The following is a 19,840-nucleotide window of genomic DNA, read 5'->3' as shown; positions in this document are numbered from 1 at the left end:
ACTGTGAACTCATTAACCCTAGCTGAGCTGCAGCCACTGGCAGCCGGACGCATCTCTCATACACACACACACACACACACACACACAAACACACACACACACAGAAGCTGATGTAATGGGTGCTCCTCTTCTGTAATACGATGGTAGCTCCTCCTTTTCTCTGTCTGCTGAGTTATGCTCAGGGCAGCTGCACACACAAGCACAAAAGGTTTTTTGCCCTGTTTGTTCTCTCTCACACACACACATCCATTCTCCATTCAGTGTCTCTTTTCACAGACACGCTCTCCTCTCATGGCATTTTGACCAATCAGATTGTCCAAAGCCCTGGCCTGGTTTAGAAGGGCCGGCCCCCTGCAGTCCTGGGCCTGCAGTGGCTCAGGCTATTTCTGTCCGCCCTCTCTGTCGACTACACACACACACACTCAGGGGCAACAGAATGCATATAACAGAGTTAAAAGTCTGACTTGTATTGCAAAAACAATTCTAAAGAATATTGTACAGATGCACTGTGATGTCAATGACAAATTTCTCCCAATCTGCTGATATTTTGAAAGACAACATATTGGATTGACCTATTACATGATCAGCTGACCTATCAGGGTTTCCCACAGCAATTTATAGTGGAGGCATCCAGGCCTGAAATAAAGAGCTCCTTTGCTAACATCAGAAGAAATTATGTTTCAATGAAATTTTTATAAGAAGAATGGAAAATGGGCAGTGGTGCTGTATCACACAGCAAAGGCCACACATTTAAGGAGTGGGTGATAGTTTAAATTGTAATCTAGTAACTTATGAAACACAGGGCTCCGGACTGCACATTTTGTAACCATTTTTGAGACAGTGTGAGTACTTTTTACAACTACTTGCACATGTGCGACCTGCAGATTTGATTTGATTTTTGGCCATCAGCCAAAACCAGCGGCAGCAATAATATAGCAAGCAGGAGAATCCACAGTGTCTGCTTCTCTCTCTCTCTCTCTGTTTCTCCGCCAAATAAACGTTGGCGACCGTTAATAAGTCGGTGTAAAGAACTTCCACGCAGCTAGCCACATGTTTTGTGTGTGTGTGTCTCAAGGCATTTTCACACGAGGAACGACACTCTGCGTACTCGCTTGGATCTGTGGGGTCACCGCGGTAGCTACAACTTTATTCTGTTTTTGGGCTGTAGAATAGGGCTGGACAATAAAACAATAATGATAATTATCGCAATATAATTTTCCTCAATAACAATATAATAAATGTTCAATATATCGTCAATAAATATTTGGTTTAATTCATTTGAAACACAAACAAATTAGCACTTAGTTTTCTATTAAAATATTTATTTTGTTGAGTAAAAGTTGTGATAATTATAGATTTTGAATTCTATGAAATGTTTGGAATAGACTTGTAATGTGTATTCCATATTTATATATTTCTACATTTATTTATGTGAACTGTATGTTTGTCTGCATGTAGCACCTTATCACCACAGCAAATTCCTCGTATGTGTAAAACACTACTTCGCAATAAATCTCCTTCTGATTCTGATATTCATATCGTGATAATGTTTTTGCCCATATTGCCCAGCCCTAATGTAGAAAACATTAATACATATCTTCTAGACATTATTGAAAGATAGGTGTGTTTATTTTTGTGCTGTTTGCTTTATGGACAATTAATTAATTGTTTTTTTTTCTCCGTAGGCTATAGGAGTTCTTTCATTCTCTTTTTAAAAAGTGTAGGCTAATTGTTTTTGTGTCTAGCCTTGTATGATTGGTGTAGGCTATTTCTCTGGACTTTGAGGTGCACTTATAGCCACCTTGACAAGTCTTCAGATTTTGTAATGTGGATAGCTTTCTACCCAGATGAACATTGTGACTAAATCTATACCTTGTTTGGAACCGTTACATCAACTAATAGTTTGTCTTTAAAATGAGCAGTCTGGTGGTTTGTGTGAACTGGCTGGCCTAGGATGAAGTCAAATTCCCAACCTGAATTATTGTGCCAGTCCGCCCGTGGCTGAGGGAGTTTACATGGCTTAGATTTAGCGAAAACACCAACACCATGACCTGTATCTGCTGCACTAGATGTGGTCCACAATATGTGGGGAAAACCAAGTTTGCTGAGGTAACTGGCACCGTACAGTTTAAACACGACATGTTAATGAAGCACAACAGCAGCTTAAGACATAAAATATGAAGAGACAGATACAGAAATGAAATGGCATGGCCACTTACAGTATGTGCATTTATTAAGCACCAATCAATTAAGATGTGACTGTGTAGTAAAATAAAACGGCACACTGGAGTTTCTGTATTAATTACCAAAGCATTTATCAGTAAAATGGGGAAATTGCGTCACAAGTTGTTTTAAAGTGTGCGCTCCTTAATTTTCTGCCTGTGCTCTTAAAATATTCAGTTAGTGGCTTCAGTGCTCCTAGTAAAAAAAAAAGTTAGTCTGGAGCCCTGAGTGAAGATGTGTTAAATTCAGTAATCTGAGCAGCAAGTTTGCAATGACTGGAAAAAGTAGTGGGCAAAGATGAACAGATACATGTTGGAAAACAGACACAAGAGTCAGAGATTCAGCTATGATACACAACCACAGAAAGTTCTGCATGAAATTCAGTAAATGTTGCGGCAGGTAATTCATAACAGAAGTTATCTCATTGCACTTTTCATACTATTACTGTGTAATAGTATTTGTAATAGTTCTCATAAGTTGTATCCTGATTTTGACTTGAACCAGAGAAGTTGCTTGGTATCTTTAATCTGTTCCACCTCGTGCCCTTACATACATGTTCGGTACTCTTTCAGCAGTAGCATTCAACATCTTGTCTGTGGATTAGGTGTTGACCAATCAGCTCTGTTTGACTCAACAGATGTGGACTACTGATAGAACAGCCTCTTTCTGACGGGAAACAATAACATGGCTGCCTTCATCTGTTAGTAATGTTTCGTTGACATTCAAACATACTTTATGTGTGTTTGAATGCGACAGGATTATTAGGGAGTCATATTTGGTCTTTAGTGCATAAGAAAAAGATCAAAAGGCCTCGGTATGCTTCACAGAAACTGTTGTGTGATGCGTCACTGATGGGAGGGTGGCTCTGTGGATGTTCAGTCAATAGGCAGCTGCATGCTTTTCGCACAGGACTCTGTGAACACATGCACATTATGACGTTAATGCCTTGTTTGTGATTGGCTCGTTGGTCTGCGGTACCCCTATCCAATCACGTCCTTTTCGACCTTCCAAAAAAAAAGACCAACATAACCAACATATTTAGTCGAGGAGTCGAGTAGAAAACAAAACCTAACATGTGGAGGAGACTGTTTAAAGCTAACTAATGACATCTGCATTGGTGTGTTCGCTGTCGCTCTACCTGGTCCGTGCTTGTAAAATATACACCGTGTCTGCATGTTACGTAACGTAATATGTAATAACTCTATCTGTGTTTCTCTGCAAAATGCTAAAATGGGTATTGGGCAGCCCGCCCAAGTAAAGTCTGTGTGTGGGAAACATGGTATAGTAAACATTATCTGCTAAACAATGTCAGAAATGTTGACATTAGCATTTAGGACAAAGTAAGTACCGTGATGTTGAAAGGCCTTATTGTACTTCAAATGGACTCATTTGTATGATGTGTTGTTTGAACACATCTGCAGTGTCTCTACTAGGACTGTATATAACGATTATTTTTCAAGTTGATTAATCTAAAGATTATTTTTTCGATTAGTCAATTAATCTAACAACGGATTTAGTGTCCATTTGAAAGAAAAAAAGTTCCCTATTACTCGATTAACATACCAATTTATCCAAAATAAATATCAAAAACATATCTAATCAATAATATTTTATTCAGTCATCCTGATGAAGCACATTAGAATAATGACAATAGCAGCATATCTTAAATGAATCAAATTCAAAATCAAATCAAAGACATTAACGGTGTTCCACTAGGTTGTGCACAAAAGAATGTGTAAGGCTGCGTTCAGACCGACTTGAGCACTCCGGTCATTCATTTATATGGAGCCATTCCGTCGATGCAGCGTGGATGCCAACACATGGTCGATCATCTCATTATTTGTGCAACTTCCTGCTGTTTTAATGCCGGCCAGTTTGTAGTTCCCCAGTATGTAGTTGTAGACCGAACAGTAGTTCTTTTCCACCTCTGTGTGGTGGAGTAGCATTGTGTGTAGATTTGATGGCGGTAGCTTAAGTCATGGTGTTTGTTGAAACATTTCAAGCTACCTACAGTACAAATAAGCCATAAAATCTGTGGACATTGCCAGTAAAACACAGCATTTATGTGGCATACATGAAACAAAAATAGTAATGTTGTTAGGAATCATTTTATCAATTCTACTTTAAAAGCTTGGCTTAACCGTGAACCAGTTCCTCAGCCTAGTCATTATATAACCTTTATTTAATCAGGTCATCTCGTTGAGATCAAGACAGACCTGAGTGCAGCAGAGAGAACCAAAAACATAACTAGACAAACAAAAGAGACCAGAATTCAAAGTTTAAAATCAGCCAGAGGGATGAGACTAAAACCCTGTCATTCATTCAGTTTCTAAGGAGCAAAGTAGGCGCCACAGTGGATATGGTGATTGCTCAGAGGAGAGGAAAGAGAGCCAGGAAAGGGGCCATGCTGCCCCAGCTTGGACGTAATTCTGCTCCTAAAGATGGTCAAAATGGGACTTAACGTTGACCAAGCAACAAAAGTCAGAGACTGTTGTGCCCACATTGTTACAGAGACCTGCCCCATCAGCGTCCCAGATCAAGCACTCGGCAGGTGGTCCATGTTCCAAGCTGTCAGCACAAGACTCCACCAAGATGAGAGTAGGTGGACTCAGTCAAGATGGACTCTGTTCCCCAAATGTCAGACTGTTTATTGTGAAGATGAAACTTCTCATCATCATCTGGTTGCTGCTGTTTACATTCACCTCAGATGCAAATTCAAAAAGTGCACTGCGGAATGTTCAGGTTGTGGTTGTGTATGTATATAAATAACTGTATTATTGTTTTATTTTATATTATATGTTACCATATTTTAAAATAGGCTTACACTTAATTATATGTAGTGTGTGTAGCACAAAGGGACTACAAATTTTATTTAGTTATGCAGCCTTGTGCTGTATAATAACTAATAAACTACCTTGTACCTTGTATTATTTAAATATAACTAAATGCTCTTTCTTGAAGACGAAGAAGACATACTTTATTAATCCCACAATGGGAAATTCAATGTTGAGCAGCAACAGTAATGTTTACAACAGCTAAGTCACGATTAGAGCCTGACCCATTTAACAGTGCGTCGATATTATTAACTAATTGCAGATTAGATAACTTTATTAATCCCCCTGTAGGCGAAGTCTAGATATCAATATTTATAACAGCCAATGACGATCAAAAAAGAAACGGAGACATCTGACTTCAGACTTCACTCACTTTTTTACAGAAGTGGAAAGAACACCTCTCTGCCTCATACTCCATTATTCCTTTTAGTTTTTTGGCTAACAGCTCACTTGAACAACATAAGGTCCGGTGCTGCTCTTGATGTTTGCTGCGCTGTCGCATGTCATGCGATTTGGTAAAACTGTAACGCGGCATTACTTGGATTAGTAGCTGTAATATTACTGTTTTGTTAATAGTAATCACTGCTACCAGTTATTGGGAAAATTTTAATTATTACTGTAACGTGGAAATAAGTAAGTGCATTACTGCCCAACACTGGGTACACAAGATGATAGAAGAATATGGCATTATCAGAAATTAGAAACATTGACGGTGAGTCTTGCAAGATGAGTGGACAGAAAAGTATGCGTATATTCTTTCTGCTATGAGCTCTACGAGGCCGGTGTGCCTCATTTGCATGGAGTCTGTTGTTGTTGAAAATGGAAATATTTAACGCCACTGTGAAACTAGACACAGACAGTTCGAGGAAACTTACCCACAGCAGTCTGAGGAGAGGAAGTGGAAAATGATTGTGATGAAAGTCCAACATGAGCAATCTACACAATTTTAGTTCAATTCTGTTGGCTTTAGTGGCATTGTTTTTTATTTCAAACATGTTGCCAAAGCAGAAAGTCACATATAAACAATAAATAATAAACAGTAAAATACAATAAAAAAGAGCAGAAAACAACATCGGACATGAGTGTTCGCTGAGAATACAGTGGATTTGTAGGACTACATAAAAAGCCCTTTGTAGTTGGAGACATGGTTTATAGTCAGAGAAACGGACTACGTGGATGTCATGTGTGAAACATTTGTTGATAGAAAAGAAAGCCATGACGATGGATGGACAAATCTCCCTTTCAACCACAACAGCCATTAGACAAGCTTAGGTATTATTGTTCAACAAAAATGTTGACTAAACTGATTCCTTTAGTCTGGCAAAAAGCATGAGCCCATAATTCTAGGTATCAAATTACTGGACCTCCTGCAGTTTAAGTTGAATACCTCTGCTGTATAAGCTTTCTACATGCTTACATTTTTCTGCCTGTTCAACAGGTGTAAGAAGATGAAGTATTTTTCAAGCACAATCAGTTCTATTTGTTTCATGAACACGCTTTAGAAACAGTGTAAAACAGCTAATTTACAAGCGATTCCCCATATAAAAACATTGAATAGATTTTTCAGATCTGAGCAGGAATGCCGTTTCGTCCCAACGCCCCTGCATGCACCCCTACCCCTACCACCACCCCCTTCCCACACCGCTTATGAATTTTTTTCATTGGATGGAGATTGTTTTCATTTTGAAACTCTCTTATAAACAAAAACATAGTAGTGTGGAAGTAGCCTTAGAAGCTACATGCTAATGATTGAATACTGATAAAAATGTTCTCTTGACTTGACTGTCTTGTTAAATAGAAGATTTCTCTGCTGAATCACCAAGGTGCTGTGCTTGTTAGCAAGGATGAAATTGTTACATTGGACCTGAATAATTTCAAAAGAAGCATTTTCAGCTCTCCCTTTTCCCAGGAACGCTTTAAGGCAACATGAATTACACGTGACAGTGCTGACACGCTCTCTTGCTGTACTGTTTTGTAAATGTTTGTGGATTAGAACATTTTGGTTGCTGTTGGAAATGTGTTCTGGCAGCCTGTAGCAGCATGATATAGGAGTTGTGGGAGGTGCAAATCAAGGGCCCCTGAAGAAGAAAGGGGGGCTCCTGTTCTCTTCTCATGTTACTCCCCCCCCCCCCCCCCCCCCCCCCCACCCCCCCCCCCCCCCCCGTTCAGCAAGCCCCAACCGGCCTGATACTTAGAGCTGTTTCTTCACATGCTAATCTCCCTGACATTACAACAGGCGTGTCTGCCTGCCTTCTAATAACACTTTCTTTCTTAAAGAGAGTTGTTCAGATTGATATCAGTCTTATGTCCATCCATCCATCCATCCATCCATCGTCAACCGCTTATCCTGCGTACCGGTGTCCGTATCAGTGGTTGACAGTTATGTGTGAACTACTCTACGACGCATCACAGCGGCTCTCTGACACATCGTCGGCACCAGCTAGATATCTAGCGTGCCAAACATCTGGAAGAGTCAGCCGACTCAACATCCACATCCAGCCAATGAGAGCAGGCAGTTACTCTTTTACTCCCCTCCAGCTCTCTCTGTAGCTCAGAAAATACCTGCTACCTGCGTGTGTTAATCCATTCTTTCACCCAGATTCTTTGTCTTTGTAATTGCTATCTGATACTGAAAGTCGTGTAGTCTGCACGAGCCTTTAGCAAAACGTCTGGAAGCAGGCGGAAACAGCTAGCCTCCAGCGATGGAAGGTGCGTAGCCTACGGCGTAGGCATGTAGCTATACATTTATACTTGTGCGTCGCTGTCGCTGTCGTTCTGCAATAACACCACCAAACGCTAGTTGGCAGTAGTGCTACAGCGTCCGCTGTGTTGACCTTTGCCAGCCGAGCCGGCTAACTTCCAGTGTAGCCCTCCGCTAACGTGAATGGGAGTAAAATTGTATACGTACGGCTGTTATAGCCTTTTCAATGTTATCGACCGAGTGGATCACATTCTGATAGTGAAATGAGTCATTTCGCTCTGGTTGCGACAGTCAAATATATTGATCCACCGTGTTACAGCTGCTGGTTTGGCCGGGAAACTGCTCACCATCACTGTAAATAAACACTTCAACAATTTTGGTTATGATCCGTTGACACAGCCTACTATACTTTTTTCAAGTTGGAAACATATGTGTGACATCTTTTGGTCTGACAAGAGATAACTGTTGTTGTGATTTGGCGCTATATAAATGAAATAGAATAGAATTCAATTGAAAATAAATTGACAATAACACATCCACCACACAGGATTAAAACAATGATCTAAGGAAATGTTACCTGTGCTGGTATCTTCAACTGGCATGACTGAAGCAACAGCACTCTGGTGCTCTCTGGTGTCATGAAATATAAAGTTATCAGTGGGACCTTCATCAAGACCACTTAGCTCATCTGCTGTTTATGCCTTCCTTGCAATTCAGTGAAATTAAAACACGAGTGAATGCTTTGGCATGCCGTGTACTGGATCAAGCTCCTGAAAATAGTGCCTGCTTTTGTGTTTACTGAAACAGAAAACTGACTTTGGATTGAATAATGGATTCCGAATCGAATCTTGAATATGAGAGTCAGAATCAAATTCAATTAGTCCTTAAGATACTCACCCCATTTTGTCCAGCTGCCACTCTTTTGGGAAAGAAAGCCAAAAATGATCCATGGTAAATGGTGTTGCATTGATAGTTTAGTTGATAAATTTCCACTGTATACACTATTTGGGTGAGGAAATATGAACATGCTTGAATGGTCATATTCAGGGGAAATCTGGAATGGTTACAGATGCACATATTGATCGGCCATGACCGGTGGCTGGTCCTGTGCCGGTCACATTCTCACGCATGCTGCACAATGGTTCACAACACATGGCGGCATAGATAGTAACCAACTATTGTCACACACATGCACGTGCAGACAATAAAATATTCGGTCAGTATACAGTCCCCTCCAAAAGTATTGGAATGGTAAGGCAAATTCTTTTGTTTTGTTTTTCACCGAAGACATTTGGGTTTAAGATCAAAAGATGAGTATGAGACAAGAGTTCAGAATTTCAGCTCTCAGTTCCTGGTATTCACATCTAGACGTGTTAAACAACTCAGGAAATATCACCGTTTGTTTGAACCCACCCATTTTTCAAGTGAGCAAAACTATTGGAACATGTGACTGACAGATGTTTGTTGTTGCCCAGGTGTTGCCTTTTAGGTTGATTGTCCAAACATTAAATAGCTCTGCATGACTAGTCTAAGTTTTCATCCTTGGTTCAAACTATAAAGACTGCATTTCCTGTTAAAGAGGATAAACCAACATGAAGACCAGAGTCTATGGGAGGACAGCAAGCCACTGTCAAGCTGAGAAAAGAAGGAAAATCGAGCAGAGCCATTGGACAAACATTGGGCAGAGCAAGCACAACAATTTGGAATGTCCTGAAAAAGAAAGAAACTACTGGTGTACTGAGCAACAGACGTCCAACAGGTCGGCCAAGGAAAACAACAGTAGTTGATGACAGAAATATGGTGAGAGCTGTGAAGAAAACCCCCAAAACATCAGGAAGTGACATCAGCAACGACCTCCACAGTGCAGGGTGAAGGTATCACAATCCACTGTTGGAAGAAGACTCAGAGAGCAGAAATATAGAGGCCGCACCACAAGATGCAAACCACTCATCAGCAGCAAGAATCGGAAGGGCCAGAGTGAAATTTACAAAGAAGTACAGAGATGAGCCGCAAAAGTTCTGGAACCCAATCTGATGGACTGATGAGACCAAGATTAATCTCTAGCAAAGTGATGGAAAGGCCAACGTGTGGAGAAAGAAAGGAACTGCTTATGATCCGAAGCAAACAAGCTCATCTGTGAAGCATGCTGGAGGTCATGTCATGGCTTGGGCGTGCATGGCTGCTTCTGGAACAGGCTCAGTAATATTTATTGATGATGGAACTGATGATGGTAGCAGCAGAATGAATTCAGAAGTGGACAGAAACAGTTTGTCTGCCAGTTTACGGAGAAATGCATTGAAACTAATGTGGAGGAAGTTTATCCTGCAGCAGGACAATGAGCCAAAGCACACTGCCAACAAAACAAAGGACTTCATCAGGGGAAAAAGTGGAAGGTTTTAGACTGGCCAAGTCAATCAGCTGACCTGAACCCAACAGAGCTGCATTTCACCTCCTAAAGAGGAGACTGAAGGGAGAAACACCCCGAAACAAACAAGCACTGACAGAAGCTGCACTAAAAGCCTGGAATAGCATCACAAATGAAGAATGCAACAGTTTGGTGATGTCGATGGGTCGCAGGCTTGAGGCACTTATTGTAAGCAATGGTTATACCACCAAATATTAAATGTTATTTACTTTAAGATTATTTATTCCATTACTTTTGCTCACCTAAGAATGCTGTGGTCTAATACAAACGGTGAAATGTCCCAAGCTGTTTAACACATCTAGATGTGAATACCAGGAAATTCTGAACTCTTGTCTCATACTCATCTTTTGATCTTAAACCCAAATGTCTTCAGTGAACAACAAAAACAAAGGGATTTGCCTTCCCGTTGCAATACTTTTGGAGGGGACTGGAAGTGGTGTTTCCCCACACAGACTATACTTGTTGGACCGTCCAAGTATGTTAGAAGAGAAACACAGAAAGAGACGTTCTCTGGTTTTATACCAAAGGGCCAGGTAAAGCAACCGTGAACACACCTGTTGATGCTGATGTCATTCAGTACCACTGTGGTCTCCATTGTTTCGATAGGCTACTATCACAAGCAAGTTGAGCAGATTAAAGTTAGATATAACCTGCTGGAAACGGGGTCGTGTAGTCTTTCAAATAAAATATACAAATATCCCCCCGTCCCCCTCACAGTTAACACTCTGTGGGGAAACACTGAGCCGTGTTATTCTGCAGTTTATTTTCACTTGGGTTTTATTCGTACAGAAAGCTCAGTCCAGCAGCCTAACCTGGAGCACTTTTTATTTTGAGATGTGTCTGAGTGAGAGAAGCTCCTGTAACCTGCTGCAGTTTGGAGAAAAATGAAAGTTATTTAATAGTCAGTGTTTTAGAATGAACATAATGAACATATGATAGCATGACAAGCTGATCAGTGTTTATAATACTCTGTTGAACTCTGGAGTCAAGCAGCAGAAATCCACCAACACACCAAGACAGGGAACATCAAGACAAAATATGACAGAAGAGCTTGTTGCTGGGAAACGTATACGTAGCTATAACCAGTAAGATCTAACTACACAACCATCAGTATATGACTGAACACTATACTTGCAGTATAATCAGTATGTACTATAATAACAGTATCGCCAATACGTAACTGTACATTGAACAGTATGTGGTAATAATTATATCTACGTCCTAATAATGATAATGTACTGTAACTGCACTGTTATATTTATGTAAGCAGTCGTTTCATAGTTCTTAAATGTTCTGTTGACGTGTGTGTGTGTGTGTCCTACATCCAGCCTTAGTGTTCTATCTGGGTCACACCAGAACCCAGCTGCAGTACTGCAACACCGGCAAAGAGAGCATGTGCAGACACACAGTCACACACACACACAGTGTAGGAGAGATGTATGTGGCAGAGCAGAGACATGCTACAGAGATCTTAAAAGGGAAAAGACTGTAGAGACTGTGTGAGTGTATACCATGTGTGTGTGTGTGTGTGTGTGTGTGTGTGTGAATGTACGAGTGATAGCAACAAAGAGCAACTGGGGATGCGTTGTCATGGCAACCCTCTCGGCAGCCCGCCCACAAGCTTGTATGTCGGTGGGCATTACACAGTGAGGGAGGGAAAAAAAAAACACGGGTGCAGAGTGAGGCAGTGTGTGATTGGTCACACCCCCTTGTCTTTGTGTGGCGCAAGGGATTGTGGGTAGCCCTTGACTGAATGCTCATTTGTGTGTGTGAGTGGGAAAAGAGTGAGGGGGGCTGAGTGTGTGTGTGTGTGAGAACAGAGGAGGACGACGCCTGTGTGTGCGTATGTGTGAGAGGGGAGGGGGAGGAGCAGAGTTTGTGTGTGAGAGAGGGGGATGAGCCAGTGTGTGTGAGAGAGAGAGGGAGAGAGAGCTGCGCTGCCATCAGAAGCTGTGCTGGCCTTTTTAACTGGATTCTGTTTTTTATTAAAGGAGTGGATTACTACCAGCCAAGGTATGAATCTGTCTGTAACACTGTCTGTCTGTCCTCTGTCTGTCTGTCTACCTCACTCTTTCATTTGCAAGCCTGTTAGCAGCAGCTGCTAGTTAGCATTAGCAGCATAGGGTCACAGCTCTACAGAGAGGGAGACACAGAAAGACACGAATGATAGAAGGATGCATGCAGACTTACTGTTGGAGACAGAGATAAGGGAGGTTTATAAAAAGCAAGAGAAATGGAGGGAGAGAGAGAATGGGTGAGAGAGGGAGGGAGGAGAGAGCGCATGACAAAAGGAGGGGGTGTGGTTTAGTGCTTTGGACAAAGGAGGCTGGCTGATTGTTTACTACCACTGCAGTGAGAGACATGGTCGATCAATGTTCCATCATTCTCCCTCTGTCACTCTCACTTTCTCTCTTTCTTCGCTCATCACTCTGCTTCACACAGCTGCTCCCCTCCTTCATCCTTTCCACTGCATCAGTTTTTCTCTTCTAATCTCTCTTTCCCTACATAGCATTTCTCTTCTTCCTCTCCTGAGTCGCAATGTCTCTCTCTGTTTCTGGACAGTGTTGTAGTAATTGAGCGACGGTGGGTAAGTTAGTGGCTGTTGCCTCAAAATGGCTCTTCTTTACCTCCGATTCAGTGATTTTCTTGCCAGGACTGGGTCAGAGATAGTCATCCTGCTGCAGATTCTGATCCATGCTAATGACATGTGTTTGTAGTGACGTGCTAAGCTCTGTCTGTCTGTGTGAGCTAGCTGTCTGCTCTGTGACCATGGTCAGTCTCTTCCCCAGCACTGAGAAGAAATGAAGCACTAGTAGTTATGGGTATGGTACAAGGCAGTGGTAATAGTTTATTAAACCGCTACTACAGCAAGAAAATATGGCAGTTCTAGTGACAGTTGGTTTTAGTTTTAGTGTTAGCAGTAATAAGTAGTAGTAGTCCATAAAAACCGCTGTATTAGTAAGTAAGTAATGACTGCAGTAGTAGTGTTGGTGATGGTTCGTTAATGCAGGTTTTTTTCCGTTTAGGCTGCAGCTTGCATCTTATTTCAGTTAAAGGAACATTCTACAGACTCTACTCAACATGATCAATTCACTTGTCTTGGTTCATACTACTCAGTCTGTGAAAACACTTGTATACTGCCTTGATTCTTCCCCAGAGAGGACATCTGTCCAGAGCTCTGACTAACTGATTACCGACTGGCATAATTGTCCTCCAGCACTTCTGGAGCTTGAGTCACACTAGGACAAAATCTAAGGATATCTCAGGTGCTTCGGTGTTGTACATTCTGTTTAGAATCTCAGAATCTCTCCGACGTCAACACATTTTATGGAGGCAGAATGCTTCCAGTCCAGTCACTGTTGTACCCCTTTCATTGCTGAGATTAGATCAACCTGTCTGACTGCTTGTGTTTCTTTACCTGTGACTTCTTTTTAGTGATCTCACTGTGTTCCCAGATCTCTGTAATTAACTTAGTGAGTACAGTCTTAGTGCTTACACAAATAATGGACAGCACCCAAGTTGGAATATACCAGAATTATAGTATTAATATTAGTAGTACGATTAGTGGTACCAACTATATTAGCAGTGGTAGGAGCTATAGTAGTAGATAGGAATAGTCTTGTTTGTAACAAAGTATAGCAGTAGCTCAAATTTCAGTAGAAGATGCAGCAATTGTAGTTACTAATAGTTGCTAGTGGTACCGGCACTTCAGATGTAGTTGTAATACTGAAGAAGTGTAGCATTTTTAGTAATAATATCGGTAGCTGTAGTATCAATAATTGCAACAGCAAGTAAAAGAATAAATAGTAGCTACTAATTCTAGTACCAATGATGTAGTAGACAGAGACCGAGAAGTAAGTAGTAGTAGCAGTAACAGCAGTGCCATCAGCAGTATTAGTACTAATGACTGTAGCAGACAGAGAAGATGAGACATTGTATCAGACCTTGTAGTCTGAACATCAGACTGTTTCTGGACTGACCTCATAGATCACCAATCACTTGAAGATCAAATTTAAAAAAAGAACACATATGGACATTTAATCTTTAATCTTAATATTGTACTTCCCTCTCCATTGTCTCCTTTGGACATATATACTGTAAACGTATACAGTATATATATGTGTGTAAGTCTACTGTATATTACTTTATACTACACTGGACTCATTCTGTGTGTGTGTGTGTGTGTGTGTGTGGCCCTGGCTCCTTTCACACCTCAGCACAGCTGGCCAGTCACGGCGTAAAGTTGGTGTGAATGCCAGATAGTCAGATGTAAAGTTACAGAAATGCCCCCCCCCCCCCTTCAATCTGGCATTGGAAAGGTGTAGGGGGAGTAGGGTGACCAGACGTCCCGAAAAATCTGGGACAGTCCTGAATTGCGAGCAGCTGTCCCGACCCCTTTCCGATTTGTCCTGAAAATTAGACCTAACACAAGTTTTGATCATAGCCTAATTAAACATTAAATACTGATCTTTATATAGTTCTCTTGCTCCAGCAGGAATTGCAGGTTATCTGTACATTGTGTCAACAGCGTTGTTATAGCCACAAAGTAACACTCGTCGTGCTCTTTTCCCCTCTTTGTTTTCTTGTGGTTAGTGGAAGTTAAAGTCGCGAGGACAGAGAAAGTGAAGCTTCAGGCAGCCACAGCGGAGAGATCTGACACGTGCGTTGCGCAGACAGATGTGACACTGCACTGATGACATGAATAAAATAAATATAAAAATTAGGTAAAAGATCATGACTTACCTACATATCCACAGTTGTGTTTTTCCTAATAACAGACAGGTGACTTCATGAACAAAAATAATTAATTTTAGCGTTGTGTTTTGATTTTCACGTGTGTTAATGTTGATTGACACTCAATTTACCAGTAGCCACGCCCAGAATGTCACCCATTCTCATCTAGGCACCCTAAGGGGGAGAGGTTTCTAAAGCTGTTCAACCCACTGACATGCACTTCTGACAGAGTATACTGGCCCCTTTAGTGTAAAGGCATTATAGGACACAAGAAGAAATGGTCTCTCAGCTGTTCTTTGAAACATGCATGCTTTTCACCCCCACCCCCGCTCGATGTGTGTGTGTGTGTGTGTGTGTGTGTGTGTGTGTGTGTGTTTGTCCTATGATCATGTTACATGTTGATGCCTGCAGCTGTCAGTATATGGACGTGGCAGGTGGTGGTCAGTGTTCTCAGCAGAGCCTCTGCAGCTGTGCTCTGTCCTCTTCTGTCCATCTTCACAGTCTCTCTTATCTGTCTCTGTAAATTCATTTTTGCTAATTTATTTCTGCTGGAAAAAAGAATACTTTGCTACTATGCCTTTGTGTAGTGTAACCACAAACTCATATCAGATACACAAACAAGACTGGAGAAGTCTGCACCAATCTCCACGTCTTTGTAATGTGCCCAATATTAACCTTTGGTGTGATTAGGAATCATTTGTATGTTACAGAAATAGACAACAGGCACCAGGAGCCAAATTGTATTGCATTTCATGTTTAGGATTCACTTTTACGTCTTTGGGGATTTCTGGTTGCTTTTGAAATTAATTACTATAAAAGAACATTTTATATTTCAGTGCAGATGGCTGCAACTAATGACTATTTTCATAGTCGACTAATCTGTTAATTATTTATTCGATTAGTTGACTAGTCACAATTTCTTTTGCCACCCCCTAACCCTAATTAAACCATTTAACTAATTAAATATCTTTCAAGTGAATTACTGCTCTCCAACACACAGCCTAACTAGCTAACATTACCATTAAGTGAACGAGGTTTACTATTCAGAATGAACACCAGTATCAACGCCAGGGGGAAACCAGGGAAGAAGACAAGACAGGGTAGGCTACTGTACACTGTAATGTCTATTTAGAATAATAAAGCAACAGCACCCTTTCATTACTACTTCTGTAGTTTATTTTTCCAAAGTGCTCTAAGTGGAGAATGTTCTGTAAGCTACATCACGAGCCAGATGTTTCTCAATTTACTTTAAAATGTTAAAACATTCCAGTGGTATGAACATTGAAACTATCTCACAGTTGTGGCCTTTCCTCTGCTGCTCTGTTGTTGCTGCTGCAGTGGTCTGTGTAACTGGGACTGTGGGCGTGACGGTGGCTGACCCGCTGCCACCGCTAACCTCGCAGGCACGTGTGGAGCTTCTCAACCCCGAAAACGTTTGGGTATATTTTTGATTCGCCATCAACTTTCGTAAAGCTGCCAATATTCAAGTTCTACACAATTGACTTCTCGCTTCAAAATCTCTCAAAAGTGTATTTAGTGATGAAATCGTGTAAAAAAAGATTCTGCTGTTAGCCTCTTTCTCCGTTGCTTTCCGCTTCTCAGATGAATGCTTCTTCTTTGTGAGGAGTCTAAAGTGCAATTTATACTTCTGCATCAAATCGACGGCTAGGTTACCGTTGCCTGACGTGCACCTCCTTCAAAATGTAACTACACGTCGAGTGGACGCGGACCGTAAGCACTGTGATTGGTTGGCTGGGTAGCCTCGCAATGCCTCCGAGCCGACCGGAAGTACCCCGTGCTTTAAAGTAACATTTACTAGCGGCCAAAACGGCGGCTGGAACACAGTGAATCAATATATTTGACCGTCGCAACCCGAGCGAAATGACTCGTTTCACTATCAGAATGTGATCCATTTGGTCGGTAACATTTGAAAAGGCTACACCAGCAGCACATTTTTATCACAATTTTACCCCCATTTACGTTAGCGGAGCGCTAAACCGGAAGTTAGCCTGCTCGGCCGGCAAAAGTCAACACAGTGGACGCTGCAGCGCTACTGCTGACTAGCGTTTGGGGGTGTAATTGCAGAATGACGGACACACCGACGCACAAGTATAAATGCACGGCTACATGTGTACCCTACGCCATAGGTACGCATGTAGACCCTACGCAGGAGTATAAATGGGCCTTTATAGTCAAGCAGACATAGGAAGCAATACTGCCCCTAGCATTCCATGTAGTGCATTACAGTTAGAAATAAACAACCAGAAATGTTCTTACTAAGAAGATCTCTCCCTTAAACAGCCTCTTTGTGATGATGCGTTGACAATGAAATTTCACTTCAACGATTTTTTTATAATCAACATTGTCGATTACGTTGACTAATCGTTGCAGCCCTAACTCAAAGGTCTGCTTATTAGCTTTTTCAAAGCTTTTTTCAGAACGGTATGGAGCCGGCTCAGGGTTACAGGGTCATCAGTTCTGAGCGGGATGAGCCTATACTTTAAAACTGTTGGACTTGGTTGATTCATTACAAACATCTTCATTGAAAATGCATTTACAGTGTCAATTTACAATGCATTTTTCTTACTGTCACGGCTGGCTCAAAACTGCGACTAAAATTAACAGTACAATGACACAAACTGCAGGAAAGGTACCATTACTTTTATTTTAAACTAACAAACAACTTAATATTCAAATAATCATATGAAGTGTGGTAATCAGTAGGTCAGTCATGTCAGGCCCCAAAAATTGAGCTTACTTTGCAGAAAAAAGAAAAAATCTTTACAGTTTCAATAGGGACCTCGCACGGTTCGTGCTCGGGCCCTAATGAGGAGCATGGAGCATAGGGAACAGGGTTTCCCTCCTCTCTAGCCCTCCCAAAGTGCAACAGGTAGGATCTGCTTTATATATGGAGAACACTGGGCCCCAGGTGGCTCCAATACATGATGATGACGACCCCACCTACTGACACCTACAACAGAACACACACATGAACACTTAGCTACCTGACAGAGACAAGGACGTCCCAGGGATGTCCCACTTACCAGTTGGGTTGGACATTGAAATAACTTAACTGTAAAATAACATCAAACAACAAGCCAGAGCAAGGGACAACAACTTTTGCGCGCTTAAACCCTATTTCCACCTGGTATTAACATCTTATCTCGATAAAGAAAAGAGATGTTAATACAGTTGTAAATGCAGCAGAACACATTGTGAATGGAATGAGATTAGTTCAGCAAGACTACTCCTGGGGCCGGTTTCACAAAGCTATTTTTATCTAAAATTTGCTCATAGACACAAGAGCCCCTGTCGGCCACCTGAGTTTCCCCCACTCTGCCTGGTTCTCTCCAAACAATGCTCTGAAGCCGTCGTGACATCCAGAACCTGGTTCCACAGGAGAGGAGCTTGATAGCTGAACGCTCTGGCTCCTAGTCTACTTTTGGAGACTCTATGTATGAGATAGCCTTTTCACAGATGCAAATGAACAAGTCAAAACCACCTGACACACACCTGACATAGATACATCACGGTGTGTGTGAGAGAGAGAGGGAGTGAACAGACTGTATAAAACATGGACGTAGTGTCCCTGACGTCACCAGCAAGAGCCGAAGAGCTCAAGGTGAGCAGCTCCGGCTGTCACCATCTTGGCAGTGCCAGACTCTGGCTAATACAAAAATGGGCAAAGAGATGGACCTGAGGCGGCGGAATGAAGCCTGGCTGCTGAACCAGCTAGCGTGATTAGCAAAAATATAAATAAAGACCTAAACGTTTTTTGTACCAGGCTGTAAACATGTTTCTTTCTGTTGAAAGGTTGACCATTTTAAGATTTGGGTCTGTGGGGACTGACTGTCTTAAGTGGGAATGAAATACAACAAAGGTCCCCAGCCAGACACTCAGGGCAGCCAGGGGTTTTACTCTTATATTTCTTAGACAGATTTGAGACATCAGACTGCATGGTATTGTAGAACTCAAAGTGACTGATTTCTGTCTTTTCACAGGTGATGTGTCACCCATCAGTATGTCCCCCATCAGCCAATCGCAGTTCATCCCTTTGGGAGAGGTATTGCTATTGGCTATCTCTGCTATGAACTCAGCCCATAAGCCTGTCACTCAGGAGGCCCTAACTGAACACCTGCAGACATGTTTTCCAGGTAACATCAGCTCGCTGTTTCTTACTGAGTCTTTTCTCTTGGGTTGTATTTTCATGTTGTGAGACTGTACATCTCACAGAGAAATATTAGACTTTATCTGATTGCTGTGGTTGCTAGTTACATTGCAGATTAAGTGTTGGGTATTTAAAACATATTGGACTAAACATCAGGTGGTATTTATTTTTTTAATGGCCGGTATTTTGTTGCACTTGCAAAGGCCTTCAGAGTGCCACCTGTGCCACCCATAACATTCACTAGACCTGTTTCAGAACACAAACAAAAAAAGTAATTTTAACGATCAGCCAACCTGAGGAAATTACTTTTAAAATCTAGCTTTACAAAGCTTACATTGTTCAGTTTTCAGTATTAATTTAGATAAATGTTAAAGGTACAATATATAACATTTCCACATTAATATGTCTAAAAATGACTGGCCCTACGTTGTATATTTTATTGAGTTTTGTACTTACATTATCCCAGATGTTTCACTGTGTCAACAATGTGTGTATCTGTGAGTGTCAGTCAAAGCTAGGTTTCCCGCTTTAGAAAACTTGCGTCATGTCACCAAAGCAATTGCACTTGTATGATGTAATTACAAGCAACCCACACACACACACACACACACACACACACACACAGAGCTGTCTGTCCAGGTACTATTGATGAGTTTATTATGTCTCAGTCTGTCTCAGTCATCTCCCCAGACTGATTTTGAGGGATAATTTCTCCCATTTCCCTCCCACAATTTTATCAAAACCAGATAAGGAGG

At 41.5% G+C, this 19,840-nt stretch overlaps 1 protein-coding gene across 3 annotated transcripts in view; it reads left to right on the top strand.

Annotated features, from left to right (window-relative positions):
* The window catches only part of LOC119888786 (storkhead-box protein 2-like), an 87,865-nt gene that overhangs the window by 46,521 nt on the left and 21,504 nt on the right, over positions 1 to 19,840 (top strand). For 2 of the 3 annotated variants that reach the window (XM_038699513.1, XM_038699514.1), the window contains exon 2: positions 18,919 to 19,071. In XM_038699513.1, coding sequence (XP_038555441.1) covers positions 18,919 to 19,071 — 153 coding nt within the window. Of the gene's footprint in view, positions 1 to 12,033; positions 12,197 to 18,918; positions 19,072 to 19,840 lie in introns of those variants that run through there. The other variant, XM_038699515.1, reaches the window with a different exon arrangement.

Source organism: Micropterus salmoides, unplaced genomic scaffold (genome assembly GCF_014851395.1).
Source record: "Micropterus salmoides isolate LMB-PRFRI ecotype aquatic unplaced genomic scaffold, ASM1485139v1 Ms_hic_scaffold_5, whole genome shotgun sequence".
Lineage (NCBI taxonomy): Eukaryota > Metazoa > Chordata > Actinopteri > Centrarchiformes > Centrarchidae > Micropterus > Micropterus salmoides.
This window is presented reverse-complemented; position numbering and strand designations above follow the sequence as displayed.